The sequence below is a fragment of the Penicillium angulare genome (assembly GCF_028827245.1).
Source record: "Penicillium angulare strain IBT 27051 chromosome Unknown utg000007l_segment0_segment0, whole genome shotgun sequence".
Lineage (NCBI taxonomy): Eukaryota > Fungi > Ascomycota > Eurotiomycetes > Eurotiales > Aspergillaceae > Penicillium > Penicillium angulare.
In genome coordinates, this window is record NW_026623166.1 from 1,122,191 (window position 1) to 1,142,098 (window position 19,908).

At 47.3% G+C, this 19,908-nt stretch overlaps 9 protein-coding genes across 9 annotated transcripts; 2 read left to right on the forward strand and 7 right to left on the reverse strand.

The window, feature by feature from the left end:
* Positions 1-407: 407 nt before the first annotated feature.
* N7478_009682 (translation initiation factor eIF2 subunit alpha) lies at positions 408-1,515 on the reverse strand (the record flags this gene model as incomplete). The annotated part of the gene is made up of 4 exons (XM_056925896.1): positions 408-885; positions 938-1,145; positions 1,208-1,370; positions 1,438-1,515. The coding sequence occupies 4 exons, from the start codon at positions 1,513-1,515 to the stop codon at positions 408-410; spliced, it is 927 nt and encodes a 308-aa protein (XP_056775266.1).
* A 779-nt stretch (positions 1,516-2,294) lies between these two features.
* Positions 2,295-4,779, forward strand: N7478_009683 (SulP family inorganic anion transporter; the record flags this gene model as incomplete). Its single annotated transcript, XM_056925897.1, has 4 exons — positions 2,295-2,737; positions 2,819-3,448; positions 3,501-4,020; positions 4,084-4,779. 4 exons carry the CDS (start codon positions 2,295-2,297, stop codon positions 4,777-4,779), a joined length of 2,289 nt encoding a protein of 762 aa, XP_056775267.1.
* Positions 4,780-5,397: 618 nt separating this feature from the next.
* On the reverse strand, positions 5,398-6,450 carry N7478_009684 (uncharacterized protein; the record flags this gene model as incomplete). Its single annotated transcript, XM_056925898.1, has 1 exon — positions 5,398-6,450. One exon carries the CDS (start codon positions 6,448-6,450, stop codon positions 5,398-5,400), a length of 1,053 nt encoding a protein of 350 aa, XP_056775268.1.
* Positions 6,451-6,873: 423 nt separating this feature from the next.
* On the reverse strand, positions 6,874-8,246 carry N7478_009685 (uncharacterized protein; the record flags this gene model as incomplete). The annotated part of the gene is made up of 3 exons (XM_056925899.1): positions 6,874-7,498; positions 7,552-8,043; positions 8,116-8,246. The coding sequence occupies 3 exons, from the start codon at positions 8,244-8,246 to the stop codon at positions 6,874-6,876; spliced, it is 1,248 nt and encodes a 415-aa protein (XP_056775269.1).
* Positions 8,247-9,396: 1,150 nt separating this feature from the next.
* N7478_009686 (glycosyltransferase domain-containing protein) lies at positions 9,397-11,362 on the reverse strand (the record flags this gene model as incomplete). Its single annotated transcript, XM_056925900.1, has 2 exons — positions 9,397-11,043; positions 11,207-11,362. 2 exons carry the CDS (start codon positions 11,360-11,362, stop codon positions 9,397-9,399), a joined length of 1,803 nt encoding a protein of 600 aa, XP_056775270.1.
* A 346-nt stretch (positions 11,363-11,708) lies between these two features.
* On the reverse strand, positions 11,709-12,773 carry N7478_009687 (uncharacterized protein; the record flags this gene model as incomplete). The annotated part of the gene is made up of 1 exon (XM_056925901.1): positions 11,709-12,773. The coding sequence occupies one exon, from the start codon at positions 12,771-12,773 to the stop codon at positions 11,709-11,711; it is 1,065 nt and encodes a 354-aa protein (XP_056775271.1).
* A 461-nt stretch (positions 12,774-13,234) lies between these two features.
* N7478_009688 (uncharacterized protein) lies at positions 13,235-14,872 on the reverse strand (the record flags this gene model as incomplete). The annotated part of the gene is made up of 4 exons (XM_056925902.1): positions 13,235-13,455; positions 13,955-14,615; positions 14,708-14,758; positions 14,807-14,872. The coding sequence occupies 4 exons, from the start codon at positions 14,870-14,872 to the stop codon at positions 13,235-13,237; spliced, it is 999 nt and encodes a 332-aa protein (XP_056775272.1).
* Positions 14,873-15,749: 877 nt separating this feature from the next.
* On the forward strand, positions 15,750-16,325 carry N7478_009689 (uncharacterized protein; the record flags this gene model as incomplete). Its single annotated transcript, XM_056925903.1, has 1 exon — positions 15,750-16,325. One exon carries the CDS (start codon positions 15,750-15,752, stop codon positions 16,323-16,325), a length of 576 nt encoding a protein of 191 aa, XP_056775273.1.
* A 657-nt stretch (positions 16,326-16,982) lies between these two features.
* Positions 16,983-18,144, reverse strand: N7478_009690 (slipin family protein; the record flags this gene model as incomplete). Its single annotated transcript, XM_056925904.1, has 3 exons — positions 16,983-17,718; positions 17,776-17,893; positions 17,955-18,144. The coding sequence occupies 3 exons, from the start codon at positions 18,142-18,144 to the stop codon at positions 16,983-16,985; spliced, it is 1,044 nt and encodes a 347-aa protein (XP_056775274.1).
* Positions 18,145-19,908: the final 1,764 nt, after the last annotated feature.

Sequence of the window (19,908 nt, forward strand, 5' to 3'; positions counted from 1 at the left end):
CACTACTGTAAGATAAGTAGCTCTAAAAGCATCATTGGCATTGAACGTCTCGGTTACATAACACCATATATACATCAGAACTTGCATCTCGTGCATACCAACCATTTTATAAAATGATGGAGTACGAGAACCTTGCCAAACGGCACATTGCGCCTGCTTGTGGATAGAACACCTCCCGGACCCGAGGCGCAGGCGACTGTCCTTGTTGGGAAAGGCAATTTCTGACTGCAATCGTGCCCAGTAGCACATGGAGCCATCAAGCCATTTCTTTTTTCCGTTGATCGCGTAAAATGTGCATGATTTTCTCTATCCAGTTTTGCCCAAATTCCCCCTCCTCATTTGCCTTCGGCACATGTCGACATTGCCGATGTACACCGGGCCATGATTCCGAATTTCGGACGTGTTGTTTACTCAGGAACACCCTCATCGCTCTCAGAGCCGCTCTCGTCTCCGCTAACCTCCTGGTTCTCACGCTCACGCTTCTCCATGAGTTCCTGGAGAATAGCGTCATCGTGCTCAGTAACAGCCTTGGGAGCCATCTTGACGGTGCAGTTACCACCAGCCGCCTTGATCTGAGCCTCGATCCTCTTAATACCGGCCTCCAGCTGTTGAATACCCAGGTTCTTGTCCAAACATTGACTGGTCAGGACATACAGAGGGGGGGCCACAAGCTTGACCTTGATCTGGTTCTCAGGGGTGTTCTCGATCTCGGCGGTGCGCAGGGCGGTCTTGACGGCATCGATACCCTCGTAGCTGAAACAGGTAACCTCGATATCGGCACGGACTTTAGTGGGGGCGGGGGTGAGCTTCTTGCTAATGTATTGCTGCAGCTCCTTCTTCACGACCTCGTTAGGGAACTCGATCTCGTTCCAAACCTCGGGGTTGCTATCAACAGCCGTTAGTAGTGAAAAGTCTTGCTGAATTCAATTATACATACGAGATGGAGATCTTGAATGCATCATGGGCGTGACCGTATTTCTTGTCGAGCGGCCAGGCGATCTTCTGGTATAGTTCTTCAAGGGGGGTCTGGGTGGCCTCGGCGACATGGCGCATGATGGAGTGCACAGCCTTGCTCTTGTTGTATCGCTCCTCGCACTTAACAACATCCTCGGGGGAGACACGACGCTTTGACAAATCGATGTAACCTGTAGTGCCATATGAGTCAGTCATTGAATCTTGGGAAGAGGCCCGAGATATGCTTGTTTACCCTTCTCCTTGTCGACACGAAGCACAATAACGACCTCATTACGTCCAATACGAATAAGCTTTTGGATACTGCGAATACGTCTGCGGGAAAGTTCGGAGAGCAGGATCATGCCGTCAATGTTGTCATATTCGAGCAGCTTCACGTATGCGCCCATCTCGGCAATCTACCCAGTTCAGTTAGCAAACATAAGTATGGTTAAGCGCATAGATAGATATGCCCTCAAAACCTACCTGCTTGACATTGACCATGACATAGCTGTCCACCTCAGGAAACTTCTCCTCGTAAAAACGGCAATTTGTTAACGACATTTTGGCGGGGTTGCGCTGTGATTTTCAAACACAAATTTTCGGGTAAAAAGAGGACTGATGAGACTGCAGTCCTAGGGGTATTCGTGAGCTCGAGCCTGAAGACAAGGTTCCGAGCAAATCGAGAGGATCGGGGGGTTCGAAGGGGAAGGACTGGATCGTTGGGCGGGAGCACAATCGCTTCAAATCACCATTGTGGCGGGCTCAAAACCCACACGGTCACGTGACTCTGCGGCTTCCATATGAGAGACACTACACCGTTTGCTCAGTACACGTGACACGCCGCCTTCAGTGGCTCCGCGGCATATTCAAGGTTCTTAGTTCTTATGTACACTAATGTCAAAAGGATAACTATACACTGCATTGAAGCTTGACGATCTTTTTTACTTCTACATCTTAACTCCATCAGTTCCATAATGATCTAGTCTGAATATGGCACAGACGTATCATCATTGGTCATAAGTTCCCATACTTGGTCATGCCGGTCGGGCCTCCCTCCTATATCTCATTACGTTTCTTAGTACCCGCCAGCTCCTACTAGATGGATCTGCATGAAGAGGAGCCGTGAATATCTCTAGGTCCCCGCTTATCAGACCCTAGCGGACACCGCCCTTGCTAGCCAGCCACGACATATTACAATTGCTTTTTTCTTTTTCTTTCTTCATCTCCCGCCCAATAGTGAACTCTCTTATTATTCTTCCATCCGATTCTACAGATGGAGGATATCATCATACCACTCCTTTAAAAACAACGCAGGCTCGAGTCCTTTCTAAACACGCCCTATGTCCGAGTCAAGCCCGTTGATCGGCCAGGAAGCCGACGATGCCCGCAATCTACGGGACCGCTTGGCAGATATCTTCCGCCCAAGACCCCTTCCAGGTACCGAGCCTGATGAGGGAGGGGCACAGAATGCACAAGGATTGGGGATTACAAGCGAACCGGATGTGAGAACCCGTCTCCTCGAGTCGTACGACCGTTCGAACCCTGCTTGCGGTGAGAGACGGTGCAGCCATGGTACATTCTCTCCGCATGTCGAAACCGCCGAGCGGCACGCATACTTGGGATCATCACATAGCCGCATCGCAGGAAATGGGACGAATGAGGCCGGCGCAGCGTCAGGTGCCTTCCCTGGAGATGGCAATTCGGATTCTCGCCAAGATTCGGAATACACTTCGCAAATGAAATCGTCTTTCTCGGCTCTATCTATGAATGACTCTAAGAAACTGTAAGCGGATTTTCACGTATACTGTCATCAAGACGCCGTAATAAGTCAAAGGAACACCACTGATGAACTAACTCCTCACAGCTACATATCATATTATATTCCTTTCTTCAATTGGATTTTACAGTACCAATGGTCTTTCGTGCGTGGAGATCTCATTGCGGCATTGACTATCTCGTCTGTCTACATTCCAATGGCCCTATCCTTGGCTTCCAATCTTGCCCATGCGCCCCCAGTCAACGGTCTTTACGCCTTTGTGATACATCCTTTCATCTATGCAATCCTGGGAAGCTGCCCGCTCTTGGTTCTTGGTCCGGAGGCAGCGGGGTCTCTGCTCACGGGTGCAATTGTAAAGGCTAGTATCTTACCCACCGATTCCCCGGAAGATATCACCGTGAAGAGTGCTATGGTAGTAGGAATTGCAACCGCGATGACCGGCGCCATGATCCTCCTTGCCGGATTAACTCGATTGGGATTCTTGGATAATATGCTCAGTCGGCCTTTTCTGAGAGGCTTCATTACAGCTATTGGCTTCGTGATTTTTGTGGATCAACTAGTCTCGGAGCTGGGTCTCTCAGAGAGGGCGGCCGAGACAGGTGCTAGCCATGGCACCACAGTTGAAAAACTGTCATTCATCTTGCGTAATACTGGATACATTCATTTTTTGACAGCTATGGTTTCACTTGTCAGCTTCTCGACCATTATGTCATTCAGGTAAGTGCATGCAGTGTGCCAATTTTCGGTCTGTCATCACTAACGTTCTTAGAACGCTGAAAAAGTACTTGATTCCCCGCTATCCTCAAGTTGTTTACTTTCCCGACCGTTGCTTGGTCGTCATACTGTCCGCAATTCTGGCCGCAAATCTCAATTGGGAAGACAAAGGCCTCGAACTAATGGGACACACTGAGATCAGTGTCAACGGCCTATTCGCCTTCCAATGGCCATTTCAGATGAAATACATGGAACATATCCGGACCGCCATGAGCAAGGCCTTCATTATAACACTGCTTGGATTTTTTGAATCTTCAATAGCAGCGAAGGGCCTGGCTGAGGTCAAGACAGATGGCATTAAGGGTATGAACATTAGTGCCAATCGCGAAATGGTAGCGCTGGGTGTGGCAAACCTCGTGGGTGGTTGCTTTCAGACACTTCCCGCATTTGGCGGGTATGGACGCAGTAAGCTCAATGCTCAAACTGGTGCTCGATCTCCGATGAGCAGCATATTCATCAGTATTATCACTCTGATCGGTATCTTGGTGCTTCTGCCTTACCTTTACTATCTCCCGGTCGGTTTTACCCCCTCAATTGTATCTGGGCTATATCTAACGTTTCCCCTTTCCATATATTAGAAAGCTGTCCTTGGCTCTATGATTTCAGTTGTGGCATTTTCACTGGTTGAAGAATGTCCCCATGATCTGATTTTCTTTTTCCACCTCCGCGGATGGACAGAGCTCATGCTGATGTTCCTCATTTTTGTTTCAACCATCTTCTACTCCCTTGAGCTGGGTATGGCTATTGGCATTGGCGTTTCTGTCATTATCCTTATCCGTCATGCCACTCAACCTCGTATTCAAATTCTCGGCAAAGTCCCCGGTACCTCTCGCTTTGAGAACGCCGAACTTCGCCCTGAAAACGTCGAGATCGTCGAGGGTGCCTTGATCGTTAAGATCCCAGAGCCCCTGACCTTCGCCAATACCGGCGATCTAAAGAACCGTCTTCGTCGACTGGAGCTCTATGGAACTAGTCGAGCCCACCCGTCTCTTCCTCGTATGCGCCCCGCTGAGTATAACAAGAACATCATCTTCGACGTTCATGGCGTCACCAGCATTGATGGCTCAGGTACGCAGGTCATGCATGAGATCGTCAGGGCATATACAGAGGAGGAAACAAGAGTTTTCTTCTGCCGAGTCGCAAACGAGAACGTGTTTCGCATGTTTGAACGAAGTGGCATTGTTGAAGAGTGCGGTGGCATGTTGCACTTTGTGCCTAGCGTCGACGAGGCTCTCCGTCTAGCAGAATCAGAAGAACGCTGGGACGGAAACTAATTGGAAAGTTAATATGCAGGATCTTTGTTGCGAGATCTGCCGATCTACTCAATCTCTGCAATTGATCATATGGCTATGTGGCCCTGCTCTGTAAATACGGACGCACATATTTCGGTTTAAAAATTTGCTGTTACTGAGCGAAGCATTTCAATTCAATATTTTCATTTGGGTTCATAAAAGCGAGATCTAAAATATCAATCCCCCCATTAAAATCCAGGACGTAGTCCTGGGCTGACACCAAATATTGGTACCAGGTGTTGTCTCTGCTGAGAGCCATGAGTTATCGTCTAGTAGCTCGTCGGCTAAATGAGACCATCCATGATGACTCGTCACTTCTGGCCTCGGTCATCTGGTGATGAAAGTCTTCTCCTGTGTAAATAAAAACCCAGAGCTGCTTTTTCTCATTTCGTAGAACGAATACGCAAGCGCCTGCAGCTTCTTGTTCAACACATGCGATTGGTATGACAGACCGCAACAGAAAATCCATTCAATCATGTACAATCATTAGGATTGAAGCAGCCGGATATTTTGTCCTTTGTAATGATACAAGAATTTTCATTGTCCATAAGACCCCCACAGAAAATCGGTATTCTCAATTCGCCGCTACCCAAGCGCAACTCATGTAGCCGGTTGATCATGAATAACAGCCTTCTTAATAACAGCCCGAAGCAAAGTCTCACTAGCATGAAGCGCAGCCTGATCCTTCGCTACACGCTCATCCTCTCCCTGTCCCTCAGACCGAGTAGAATCCACAACGAGCTTCATACGTCCATCGCTCCCCAAAACAAAAGCTGCGCATGTAACCTTAGACAATCGAACATGTTGTTTTGCAATCTGATCAGGAGAAGATCCATATAGATCAAGCTGCATCGCCAAATGCGTCTCCAGATAAGAAGTAAGATTTGGAATCAAAGGACATCGCAACTTTTGGTTCAGAGTGCGTTTTGAATTGTTCTCGTCATTATGCAAGAACCCAGCTAGTGATGATCGGGAGATACCGACGTTCAGCGATCGCAGTGCAGGAGCGATAGCCGCCGAAAACGAAAGTGTAAGTTGTAGTTCCTTGACTACATCTTCGACCGTCTCGTCGGACGAAGAGCCCGCTCGACTGCGTAATTCATCGATAAAGGCCTCTAGTCCTGTACAGAGAAAAGGTGACGGAAGACGGAGAGGAGCACAGTATGCATCGAAATTAGAGGATAAGAAAGATATAAATGTCTGACGCAAGGCATTGGGGCACTTCGTCAATAATAAAGGCAGAAAAGTTGATCCGCTGCGTGCAGAGCCACGTCTAGAATTGGAAACCGCCTCTGCAAGGAGAGCGGCTTTGTAAATGATATTCTCGTACGTCAATGTCACCAGGATTCCCGGGAAAGAGGTAGAAGTTGCGCGTCTACCTGACGCTGCGGCGCGTGGGGATGTGATGGATTGCCAGGTACATTCTTTGAGAGCACCTGTTTTTGATAATGCATCATCATCTAGTGTGCTGTTTGTAGCCTGGAGGCCGGCTAGGACATCGCCAGTTAATTGGTCACGCAATCTTGCTGCGTAAGTATTCAGGGCAGATTGATTGTCGAGAAGTGTGTTGCAATCTTTCTTGTGGTGTAGTGGCGAAAGGCGATGTAGAGTCCAGGACGTGTTAAATAGCTGCCAAGGTGATGCTGAAGCCATAACAAAAATCGTTTGATCTTAAGTTGTTAACAATTGGTAAAGTCTAATGTTCTGTTTTATGGTTATTGATGTCGACGCGCCACGTACAAACGCGACAAACACTCAATATCTGACTTTCCTTTTTCGGTCTAGTGCGATATAGCTTAACTGTAGAAACAGTCGATGAGAAGACCATCAAGATGAATTACCACAGATATTTACTCTTATGGGTTATATTAGACTGGCTATATATTTAACCCAATTATAAGAGCTTTTAGTTGTAAAATGCTCAAGTTCACATGGTAATTTCATTAACCTGGTTGATTCGAGATCGGTTTGCTTCAAGAATCCTATCCCGTTCAAAGAGCTCAAATACGCTAAAAACTAGACATGAAATATGATGTATATTGCCCAAAAACGCCACAACGCTCAGTCCAAATACAATTAAGCCCACCAACCTCGTGTACGGTGGCAATCAGGACACCCAAACTGAATAGGAACTCCATTCCAATGAAAGACATCCTCTACCCTATGAGGATTTGCGTTTCGGATTTTAAGTTCTGCCCTGGCGGCGTCAAACCAAAGATCTCGTACCGAACTATGCATATTCTGCACATTCTGATCAGCTGCTCTACCCCAGATCACAGAAATCATATGATCTTTCTCATGAGAATTCATATCATGATAAAAGTTGTACATGAAGTCTTTGCGTTGCATGCGCTGGTTACCACCATCTCCAATCTCCGCAGAGAAATATTCGACAATTCGTACGAATGGAGATAAAGCTAGGAGGGAGCTGATCCATGAATCATCGGGCTCTCCTTCAGGAATGGTGTGTCGGATATTGGAAACTAACAGATGCATGCAGTGGTGCGTGGCAAGGAGAGCGGCGGTATTTGTGAAGGGAGGTTCGCGAAGGATTCGAGTCTGAAGGTCTCTGTACATCTTTCGGCGCATATCGAGCGGAACTGGAACTGCGAGCTTACCAGCCTCATATTCACGGAGAAGCATGTTGGTGTGCTCACGTCGGGCTGATGAGTATGCTTCTAGGTAATATAACGTGTAGTACCTTAATCACGAAGTAAGTATAACGTATTTCGACAATTCTTGATATAAGCTTACATCAAGGGCGCAATATAAAACCACATGCTATCCTTCGCTCGCTTGAGTAATAACGCTCGGTTGCTCTTCTTTGGATCGATCTGGTTTTGCTCCTCCTGCACATATCGATTCATCACACTGTCTGCGAGGTAATAAGCCAGCCTCGAGCAGAGTCTTTGTCTTTGCCGTAAGCCATGCAGGTATCTGAACGTATATAAGTGACCACCCCGCGCACTTTTGGACGGTGGAAACAAATCGGACAAGAGGACCACGTCATCTTCGGGGCTTCGTGTGTAGGTGCGATCGATATCTATCGGAGAAGGAAGGGTACCATGCCGGCGTTGGCGAAGATATTGCCGAACGATCTCATGTTCATGAGAACTTAAGACCTGGTTGAATGTCCTGCAAGTAAGCTTCAAGGGAAGGAAATCGGCGGTCCCGCAGTTGGCGAAGATTAGGATTTGGATTTCGACGGGAACACCCCATGGCGGTAAAGGCCGTGAGCTGTCTAGGCTACCAAGCAGAGAGAAGAAATCAGTGTCAGTGACTACGTAAGATCATTTCATCGTGCAACACAAAGCTTACCCAAGCGTTGACGAGGATCCTGGGATGTCGCGTTCAAGTCGATCCTTATCCTTTGCACCCGCCTTTCGGCTCTTTTGGATTGCAGCTTTGAATTTCTGCACTGATGGTAAGATTTTGGAGAAGCCAGTCATTCTGGGGTTAAATACCACATGGAACGACCAGCTCCAGCGAGGTCGCAGAGTATAAGGTCAAGTCCCATCTATGTCTCAAAGGGCGTTGAAATATGACTAAGCACGGAAAAGCACAGCCTGGACGCGTGTGGCCATTTCCAAGGTTCAAGCGTCGGTCTAGCTGGATGAGGGATAACGTCAAAGAAACATTCTTATTATAGATTTCTATAGATCGAAGAACTATATATTGAAAGCCACTGGTCTGAAGTGTCTTAGATCTAGGCCCCCTCTAAAGTACATACATTAGCTCCCCAGCTACTTGTGTAGAATACATTGTCTTTTTCATTTCGTGTCGCTCTACTGTATAATGTATACGTTCCCTGGATTTTGAATATTGATCAAGAATTCATCCTTTTGAATTACATATTGGAAGTAAGACGATATGTTTGGCTGTACTAAAGCTCTCTATTTCATTACTAGTAGTCTCGCTCTTATGCATTATTTGTGTATTGTGGTGTCGGGTCGGCGTTATGGCATGGGCCGGTGATGGCTGTGTAAACCAATAAATAACCCCAACCACGAGGCACCCTTCACAAATAATATGCCTCAAGATCTGACAAGGATTAAGGCTTAGACAATCATTACTCGGTGGGTCTTAAGAGCATCAGCCCCGGTCTTATGGGACCAATTGGAGGGGCCGAATTCAACCTTAATGCACGTTCGAACGACGATTCAATTGCCACTCAATTGTGATCTTGGGTTTTACACTAGAAACATGATATCTTAAATATGTACGTGGTAATATTGATCAGCTCAGTATAGAGTTGACATTCATCTTATCTATGAAACACTCGTAGACTTTCGAGAAACCCGACAACGCCGAAACAAATGAGGCACACAATGCCAGGCACACAACAGCCATTAGCAGGAGAGTGGCAAAAATCATAAAATGGTATCAAGCAAAGCGAAAAGTACTCCTGAAGCATCAGTGCGCCAGGGAACAGAAGGTTGTGAGAACATCCTTCATCATACAATACGATTGCATCTCCCCTGGCACATACAACATGTGCAGGAAAATAAAAATAGACAAAGTTAGGCATGAGCGAAGCAAATGAATGCCGACGTATGAAAAAAAATTGAGGCCCAAGAGTATCCAGATACACGGAGCTTACTACCACTCATCAGGTACCTCGGGTTCTTTACCGTAAAGGAGGTTACCGAATTGATTATAGACCGGTTCATCAGGATCCCCGTTTTCCTTAGCCCAGAGACCTAGATCATCATCAAAGAGATCCCGTTCTTGTCCCTCACAAACTTCTGAAAATGTGACCCAATTTTCGTCATCTGTCCAGACTCCGCCTCTTCCACCACGTGTATTCCACCAGTTTTGGCCTCCAAGAAGAGAAGACTGTGCGGCATCAAACCCGTGAGAGGATCGCATGTATCGACGAAGAAGAGCGCGGGCATAGGGAAAGAACCACATTTTCTCCCACCACTCATTGCGGAGTTTATGGTCACCGTTCAGATGTGCGAGAACAGGCACACTGGCGGAGTGGGCATTTGTCATTAACGGCGCATTATGCCACGAATGACCCTCTGGGTTGGGCAACTTGTCAAGTGTAGCGTTCCATAGCGGATGTGTAGTTTGATCTTTGGCGAAGCGACTTTGGTTATACGGATTCGGGAGCGCTGCAATATCATCAGGGAGCAAAAGACGATGTTCTCGGGGAACATGATGTTGGCCCTGGAGTTGTGACGTCTTGTTGATATCGTTATACTTGATGAACTCGACATCACCGCGGGAATAGATTTGGTTGAAAAAGAGCTGCGATTCGTAGTCTAATCCGATGCCGTACTCATACCGGTGACCAGTCTCAAGACGAACACTGATACTCGTTATATTGGTGGGCTCATCGATACCTAGGAGCTTGTAGAACCACTCCTTGGCATTGTTCACGGTACGACGTCGCTCCAGTTCTCGAATGACTTCCTGTCGCCCGTAAATCTGCGTTAAAGCCTGGTAGTCGCCGTGCTTCTTATTACGCTGCTGCAGAATCCGCAAAGCTTCATCATAGATGATTCGTAGATCCGCCGCTTGTCCAATCACCGCGCCGGGATTCAGGTATCGAGGTCGGTTGAGGTGTGCATCCACCAATTCTCCATCCGGGTAATCATCCGTCTTCCAACCGTACACATCGGGTGGTAAAGATGAATGCGGTACGGAAACACACCCCGCATCCCCCTCCAAAGCACTATAGCATATTTTGCTAGCACCGAATAAGACGCGCTGCGAATATTTCTGTACAATATCCGGTGGTGAATCAGGGGTGGACTTTTGCACCTTGACGGTCCCGTATTTCTTGAGTAATTTTTGATTGTTCTTCCGTAGGATTTCTTGGAACCGCGTAACGAGAACATGGGGAGGAAGTTGAAAGAAGATATCATCAGCATCGATGACTAGGACGATGTCGTTGTTTTTGACCATCTTACTCTCCTTGAGGTAGTTGCGCATACGTGTGATCCGGTCCACCATGCGTTCCAGCTCGGTCGCGCCGGGCTTTTCGTGTCCGTATCCGACTAGAGTTGGTGGTGGATAGCCCAGGATCATTGCCGATGTGATCGTTCGACAGGCGCCACGAGATCCATGCTGTACTGGCACCAAGACATGGAGGCTCGGGTTGGGTTTGTTCAGATCGTGAGGGAGGGTATCGTTGATGGAGATATCGAGTCGTTGCGGGAGTGCGACCTGCGCATTTTCGGGGCTTTCAGGAAAAGGATGACGAGAAGGGAACTCTGACCAGAAGTCAGGTTGGGAATGCTGTAATAAAACACCTGGTTAGTACAGTTTATACCAATTTTGGGTATTGCTTAAGACTGGAATGTGCGAATCGAGTCTTGAGGCATGTCTATCGATTCCATTGACTCCGTCGACTGTAGCTTTGGACAAGGATCTTCGATCGAGATAAACGATTGTGACGCACCCTTTGTGAAGACGAGAGTAGGTAGAATAAACAGAAGAAGGCGATCGCAGAGTATACGAAGGCTTTAGCTCTTGGTGTGCGAGGTCGGCGGGCAAATTGCCAGTGAGCTGGCTTGGTTTCCTCGAACCGCGGCAGTGGCGGGCTCGGCGAAGCCATGTTATGCGAAATTTAAAGAGCCGAATCGACCTCAGATAGGGTAGGAGGGTAAATGGCACATGTCGCGAAGCTGTAAAATGGCGTTGCCTTTTGGAAATGGGGTTCAATAAATCAGGGTCAAGCCACGAGGGAGGTACGCAATCGACGTAGGTGGAGATGGAAACGGCCCAGAGTATGATCGGCGCGGTTAAAACCCTTTTTAGTTGCACGAGGTTACCAAGATAGTAACACCGTGTTTCTAATTGATCAGAGTCATGTAACCAGGTATACAGAGCACATGGAAAAAGTTATCACGGATTTCTGGAGCTTAAACTTGGTCTGTTACAATGCTTATATCGATTATAGACTATTCTAAATAGATCTCTTCCTTTAGTCTCTGTAGGTTACGGAATAGCCCACCCGTGCCTGCTCCACTATCAGCGTCTCGCCTGGGGTCGGATCGTGTCTTGGGTCCGCGTTGGCTCTGTTCAGCCATCGCCTGTTGATGATCCAAATTGCGTCTTCGCTCATCCACCAAACGGCCCAAATTATCGACGAAGCGCTGTCGTGCCTTCTCCTCCGCAGAACCCTTCCATACAATTGCCAATGTCCGTAGCGTCTCCACGCGACGAGCAGCTGCGTCCAGCCCATCACGTCCACCACCGTCGCTGTCCAGCAGCTCCAGTATTTCAGTGCGTAATTTCTTCGTAATCTCTTGGCCCTTTTCTTCCTGGTCACCACCATCAACATTGATGTCGGGTCCGGAGACAGATATGAAAGACGAAGAGAATGAGATCTCAGACGGGGGTAGCGGCCACTCCATCGCATCGCCGAAAGTCTGAACCACATCCTCCAATCGCGAGCGGACTTGGTTGAGAGTGCGTAGGTTGGTAATGTACTCCGGATCTGCGACGGCTGCACCCTTCCCTTGCTCTGATTTTACATCTTCTGCTTCCTCCTCCTTTATAGATGTAGAGTCGTCCGCCGTTTCTTCCTCCACGCCAACTTTCCGAGTAGCCGAAGTCGAATCTTTCGAGGACTCCGGAACGAACTTTGTGATATCGTCGCGTAGAACTTCCGTCAAGGTTTCGGATAACCCGATCGTCTCTCCTCGCAATACCTCCACCTCGTATGCAAGACGCCCGCCACTGCGAAGAATTTCATCGCTCAACTGGGAAAGTGTACTGGACAGGCGAACATTTTGGGCACTGATCTGCGAAAGGAGGGACTGCACTTGCGCAGATAATTCGGTCAATGGCACGGAGCCAGGTACTCGGGAGGCATTGGGTTGTAATGAGGCCACGGTCAGGGGTGAAAGGGATTCATTCAGGAAATCAGCTGGGTCGAAGCTTGGATCGGCGAAGTTGGGAGTCGTTTCTGGTTGGGGGACTTTGGCAGCTCGAGCTGTCGAGGCATAACTTTGGGATGACATGAAAGGCGCTTCTTTTTGGCTTGAATCTTTCCGGGGTATCAATTTATTAAATCTGTGACAAGCTTGATAGGCAAGTCGGATATGTCTGGAGTTCTCTTTGGTGGGGAGGCCAGTTGCACAGCTTCGGTCTCCTGTGCCTGTATGTCTCCGCCAATCAAAGTGTCCCGAGCGCCCCGGTTTAGCTAGTCCAAATTGGGATAAAAGCAATTACAATGCCGCGGAAGTATACAAAGAACATTAAGTATTGTCAATGGGATCAATGCTTATATTCAACTAAATGATATGAGATTGGAGATTCACCCAAATTAGTATGCGACTGGAATGAATATTGTACGTTTTTTTCGCGAAATATAAGATACTCAGCTCGCTCTCCAGAGGGGTCTCGATAGGTATAGTTGAATCCAAAGAATGTCTCAACTTTGTCCTTCATCCACACTCGTTGAGAATCGTTAAAAGGTCTTCTAGCTCTTCGTGAAATAACTATTGTAGTACTCTAAGAACTCAGCTTTCTGGGGATCTGCAGTGACTTGTTGGGCTGCCTGAAGATGCATGTGAATATTGGCAAGTTCAATGGAGTGCTCACCCTTAGTAGTGGTGGTGACAGAGGCCTCATTTTCAAGCTGACATATAGGCTTGGGGATCTTCTCTTCCTCGATCGAAGCTTGCAAAACGTTGAAAACGGCTGTTGAATTAGCACTGTCGGTATCTTTGGAGACCCTGCTGCTTCGAGGCCATATTTCTGATAAAGCATGTCTGTAATCATCTGAATCTCCTCCTCGGTGTACTTTAACTCTCCGATGTAATAGGTACTTTGTTCATTTTCACTCGAAAACCCCAGATGACTGGGAGTGGATCAACATATTGCAGCAGCACAATGCCCACTCAACTCAAGAGCCAATGGAGAGATAGCGCTAATGCTATGTAAAAAGCATTCTGGTATAACTGGAAAAAACCTTTGATCCCCTTCTCTCTATTAAACTTGCTGGTCAGACACTGAAGTTCTAAAATAGTGAAGATACTTACATAGAAATTCCCTATATCGCCGCAGAGATTTGATATTGAACCCTTAAATTCCCCACTCCGCGGACCTTGGGCTAAAACACCAAGCCCTTACATCGAATCCCCCCATTTACTCACTGCCCACATCGCCAACATCGCTGACATTATGACTGGCTATCTACTTATCAAAGACCCTCGGCCGGAATTTCCACCCGTAATTTCGTCTAAACGAATGCCATTCATAAAGGCCCCAGAAAGCGAATTTAGACTAGAGGGCTCCACGCGGTTCTCCCAAGCACTGTTTCCGTGCTCGTCCAACCAAAGCATCTTGATCAAACCCGTTTCGATAGCCTCACGGTCGAGCAGGTACACCACAACTTGAAACTCTAGCTCTGTCAAGGCTAGGCCTCTAGATTCCTCGTCTTCTATCTCTTCACATTGAGCCCGCATCTCCTCGTCGTTTTTACCCGAATGGTAAGTGAGGACATCTCCATCGTACCCGACGCCCCGGAAGTCCGTTATTCCCGGTACTCGGACGAGAACTTGTCGCCAGTGATCCAACGATCCGTCATCAAAAGCGTAGCAATTGCTGTCGTCGAGACATCGAAAGAGGGTAATTTCATCCTCCCCATCAGCTCTCATCTTTTCATATTTCTCGTTTAGGTCTTTATCGTAGCAGGTCCGAAGCCAGATTTTCTGTATGCCAGTATCCAGATTTGCACAAATATTTCGCTCATAATTTGACTGATGGATGCTCAAAACTTTTATTTGATCATTTGTCAAGCCAGACAGCAGACCATTTACCAAATCAGTCACCTTCAAGTCTGCTCTAGATTGGTAGTCCTAATCAAATATTAGTATACAATCGAGATACCCAGCGGGGGGAGATATCCGACATATCGATCTATAAGCGATAACGCTAGATATTTCCACACTAATTCTTCCCATTTCTGAGGGCTTTCCTCTAAGCCCTCAGGCCAATGGTCCTATTTCGCATGAGCTAAGATAGTTTGTCATACGAGGAATACACTTACTGCAATATAGTAATCAAATGGGAAAGCACCGTACTCGACACCCTCGTCGAGTTTATCTTCCGACATCTTGAAAACCTGGTCGGGCGAATTGTTTGGGGGCCAAACAAAAGTACAGTATATCTTAAGGTGAAGGAAGCGGAACCAGGGAATAAATGGCCGAGGGGTGACCCTGCGCTAAAGCAGACTGGTCTTAGCAAGTAGTGCCGATCTTCAGCTCAATTCTTAGCGATATTGGCCCCCTCTTCTTGGCAGGGACTATCCGCGTGGATCCAAGTTATTTTATATTAGATATCTGTCTAAAATGTTGGATGTGGATATATTTGCCCCTCTGAAACTAGCGCTTCCTAGGTTACAATGCTAGACTTGCCTAGGTAGCTTCGCTAAATCTAGAGCTATATAGGTATCTTGGGGGTCTTACTAGTAATTACTAGGTACTCGAATTGCTAGTACAAGTACGTACCAAACATTTAAGTACCTATAAATACTCAAAAACAAAATTAGTTCTCCGTCAACCCTATGGTTTTCATCTAGTAATTGATCGCCCTTATACTAAGTAGATTCAATTATATTGCTTCAAATTTTGACTATCCCATTATTGGCCACGGCCACACTGGGTCGTCCTCAACTCACCAGACAACAGGATGGACCTGTTATCGAAGGGAAAACCGATCAAGAGCTACTCTTTCTCCAGAGAGCGAACATCATCTCGTTGTCCTCCGCTACGACCGGCGTGATTTTCAATTCAACACTAGCAATCCCCCCACACCTAACACCTTCCTACATCGCCGCCTTGTTGAATACTTTCCAAGTAATTATCAAACAAATTGACAGAGATCGTCTAGTTCCAGTCATCGAAAGCCGTATAGCCTCAAACCCTAACCTCCGTCCACTTTTGAAAGCACATAGATTCAAGCTTATATTTCTGGGCGTCGTGGTCAAGCTGATGGTTACAACTGCTTCGCAGGGAGTGGCCGGTGGAGGAACCGTGGCAGAAGCCATATCACAAGCGCTTAGTCTTGATCTCGGTGCGACGGATCTCTCATCACCGGAAGTCATGCAACAATTCATATTAGATCACCCCCACATCTCTACGATCACCGATTTTATTCGTAAGGTGAATACTGCCTGGGGAGGCACGGATCTGTTATGGGACACTATGAGCACCCACGAATGTATCGTCGGGGATGGGATCAACTCGGTGACATCCCAAGCTGAGCTTGAAAAGCTTCATGATCTGGGATACTCGACGGGTGACTTGGCCAAAGTTACTGTGGTTTCGGGCACCGCAACTGAGTTTTCTCAACCACTGGCTGATAAGTTTGCAGAGCAAGGGGCCGCTAGCCATGCTCAAGAGGTGGATACTAAGAATGGATCACAATCTGACAGTGTAAGTACATTTTCTACCAAGATTGAAGTGGATCAAGCCAATGGTACGCCACGAAAAAGTAAGAGGCAGAAGTCTAATAAAGTCGCGAAAGTTGCGGGTGTTGTTGCTATTGGGATGGCCATCTTACTTTGAACTTTGAGGTTGAGGCGCTTAGGAGTTCAAACTATTCGTGGACTGGGATTATAGGAACCCTCAGGGATTTACTGCATGGATGTTTTGACTACGGTAGATTTATTTGGCCCAACTCTCCTTCTTCTCCATTGATGTATAGTAGTGTTTACTAAGTTTACTAGGATATAACATTGATTCAGATACATGTGGTGATCAATGTGCTCAACCGTGTATGTATCCTATAGTTCTTGATATAGAGTTCCTTGAAAAAAAAAAACGTCAAAAGCTGTCTACTGATGCATATATGCTAAAGGATCCTGTCTGATTTGGGTAGGTAGTCAAAAGAAGAACGATTTCCATTAAGCTAGAAATGTATAAAAAATAGAAAAGCCATAAAGCATCGCGTGCGAGTATCGCAGAGAGCAAAAGAGGGTGGGTATCTTCAAATATCCAGTCGCGACCAGCCATAACAAATTATATCGAAATGCCGCGGGTGTCACCAACCATGCACAAGTCGAGTGACCTCCGGGGGACGGGGAAAAGGGTATAATCCCAGAGGGATAAGGATTTACATGCAAAATTCAGATAAAAGTCATATCTTCATCGAAGAAAGAAAGCCAAAAAGGGAAGTAAGGCTGGAAAAGGCGAAGAGGGTGCTCCATCAAATCAAGAAAACGTTTAGATGTCTTCAACCACACGGGCGTTCATTGCCTGTTGAAATCCATCGTCAACTTGGCTGCTGCTCCCCCCATATGCACTGGGACCTTCTCCCGCATTATCAGCCGTAGCGATTTGCTGGGCAACAGTCTGATTCATGGCAGGCAAGAAGATGACCTTGCTGTTGGCGCTCTTAGCCATGGCTTGCATAGCCTCGAGGTAACGGATTTGCATGGCCGGAGCAGAAGACAAGATATCAGCAGCCTGGCGCATCAATTTGGCGGACTCGACCTCGGCGCGAGCGGCGATAACCTTGCTCTCACCAATTCGCTTGGACTGAGCAGCCATGGAAAGTGAATCCTGCAGGTCGTTGCTGAAAATGATATCCTTGATGAGCATAGATTCAACTTGGACACCCCATCCGGCTGCGACTTCCTCGATAATCTCTGATGTAGACTGCGCGATTTCCTCGCGGCGCTCAATCACGTCCTGCAAGACGCGCGCACCAATCACATGACGCAGGGTAGTCTGGGTGCGCTCGATGAGGGCCTGCTTGACGTTGGAGATACCGAAAGCGGCCTTGTGTGGCGAAATGACTTGGTAGTAGATAACGGAGGTAAGATTGAGAGTGACATTGTCCTTTGTCATGCAGACTTGGCGGGGAACTTCGACAATTTGGATCTTGACGTCAACGGTGGTAAGGTGCTCGCTGAGCGGGTTGACCTTGACCAGACCGGGATCGACAGAGCGCTCGAAGCTACGAGGAAAAATAATTAGTAAACGTTTAGCGACTTTTGGAACTTGATGTACATACCGTCCGAATCGCGAAACTAAACCAACCTGACCCTGGTCGACTGGCTTGAAGGGATTGGGGCAGCAGATGCAGCAGGGAATAGCACCACAGAATCCGATACATGCGCCCAAGTTATGGACTGCGATGAAGTATACTAATTAGTATCGCGAAGATGTCGCTATCTGGTGGGGAGAACCTACTCATTTGAGAGTACCATCCATGCGCATCGGGGTTTTCTACATCATGTTGAATAGTTGAGGCGTATCTAGGCTGCAGATCGGACAGACGAGCAGGCTGAACTTTGACCAGACCGCGATCCGGGCGGGAAGTGGAAGCCCGCTGCTCCTCAGCAGGAGCTTTACCAAGGCTGGAACCGTTGACGGAGGACATATTCGGTGTTTATGAAATATTGTTCAGAAAAAAGGATGAATTTGAAGGGTGTGAAGTCTGTACGAGAATGCGAAATAAAGTGAAGAGGGGGAAATCATAAGGTTTTTAAAAGTTCCCAGTACACAGAGAAATGGCCTTAGCCAGCCATGCAACTTGACGGGCCAAGTGCAACAATTGAGGGATGGGCACATAGCTTCTCCGCAGTGGGGCGCCCCATGAAGAATCTTACCAATTGAATCAACAACAACCCGGGCACCATTTCTCGTCCCAAGACCCCCTAACTCTCTAAGCCCTCTTCGCTGAGCCTCCGGGGCGCAGAGATCCAAATCCGCCCTTAGGTCCAAGAAGCCAAGGTCCCCACTACTACGACACGTATTGGTCGACTCTGGCTGCCGTCTACCCGGAAGAGGTCACTCGTGAACGATTCAATGGACTAACTGAAAGACCTGCTTTTACTGTTTTGGAATAGGATCCAAGATTCAAGTCCCAAAACCTCAAGTTTGCAAAACCGCGACTATTCCACGATTCAACATTGGGCTGGCCAAATCGCTCGGACACACCGAGGTATGCACGATTGCACCGGTTGTCCAGGGCTGGACTGTGACCAATGCGACCGTACCAATCCCTTTTTACTCATTCTTGGATTCTTCTAAGGTGCATGTTGCTACGATAGCTGGTATGCAGGGCAATCCTCCAAAGACAATAATCATGGCAATCGGCACATTCCACACGTGAGGATCCACACTTTTCCAGATGTTTTTCTAGTGGGACTTGGCCCTCATCAGCCAAGACTACCCAAGGCTATTGTGGGACTCTCGAAAAGGGGGCGAGGCTGACTCAAAGAGCTCTTCGGGGATAAAGCTATGGCCAAAGGTAGCTCGGGGCGCTGCAGATGTCAAATCGCGCGGGAGAAGAAAGAGCTCGTTCTCGTTTAGAGAAGACAAAGTCAAGAAATCATCTTTCAGCAGTGATTTGTGATTCGTTGACTCGGCTGGACGCTAGGATGGAGTTGGCTTGTCTGACGTAAAAGAGTCCACACAGGTGCAGGCAGTTCGGCCCCAAACTTTCCGGGGCCAGGTGATCCACTCGGGCCACGGTTTAAATCTGAGGCAGTGCTAAGGCAGAGTTCCGAAGAAAAAGGTCACTTCCCCGTCCGATGAGTTGTTTGGTGCGATTGTCATCGCTGGGCAAACGAACAACATACATTCTGCAGGCAATAGGAGCCAAAATGTACTGGAAGTCTCGTAGAAAAAGCCTAAATATTGCACTGCCACTATCATCATCGAAACCTTGTGAACCATCGGAAACTGTATATTCTCTTCTTTTTCCTAATTCAAAACATTGAATCTATACGTATGTGTAAGAGGTATTTCTCCCCAAATATTATGACTCTTAAGTGCCTGCCGACCTACCCGAAAATACGCCTACATGGATCCAAACATCCATTGGTTGCCAAGGAAATAATAACTTCAATCTACAATAAAAGTGATATTCTGCCGATCGTAAACTTCGCGTTTCTTTTCCCAATGCTGCCGTGTTCTAGTTTAGATGATGACTCTTAGCATTCTGATATAAATCAGCAACCAAACAACATGCTAGTACAATGACCAAATTACCTATTTATAACCGAAAAATAAAAGCCGCAGATACTGCGAACCCTTTTTAAATGGCCTCAATTCAAAAGCACCTGGGGCTACGCCAGTCTTTAAGGTACTTGCACGTACCGATAATGCGCTTGAATCATATGTATAACCAGATCAAGAT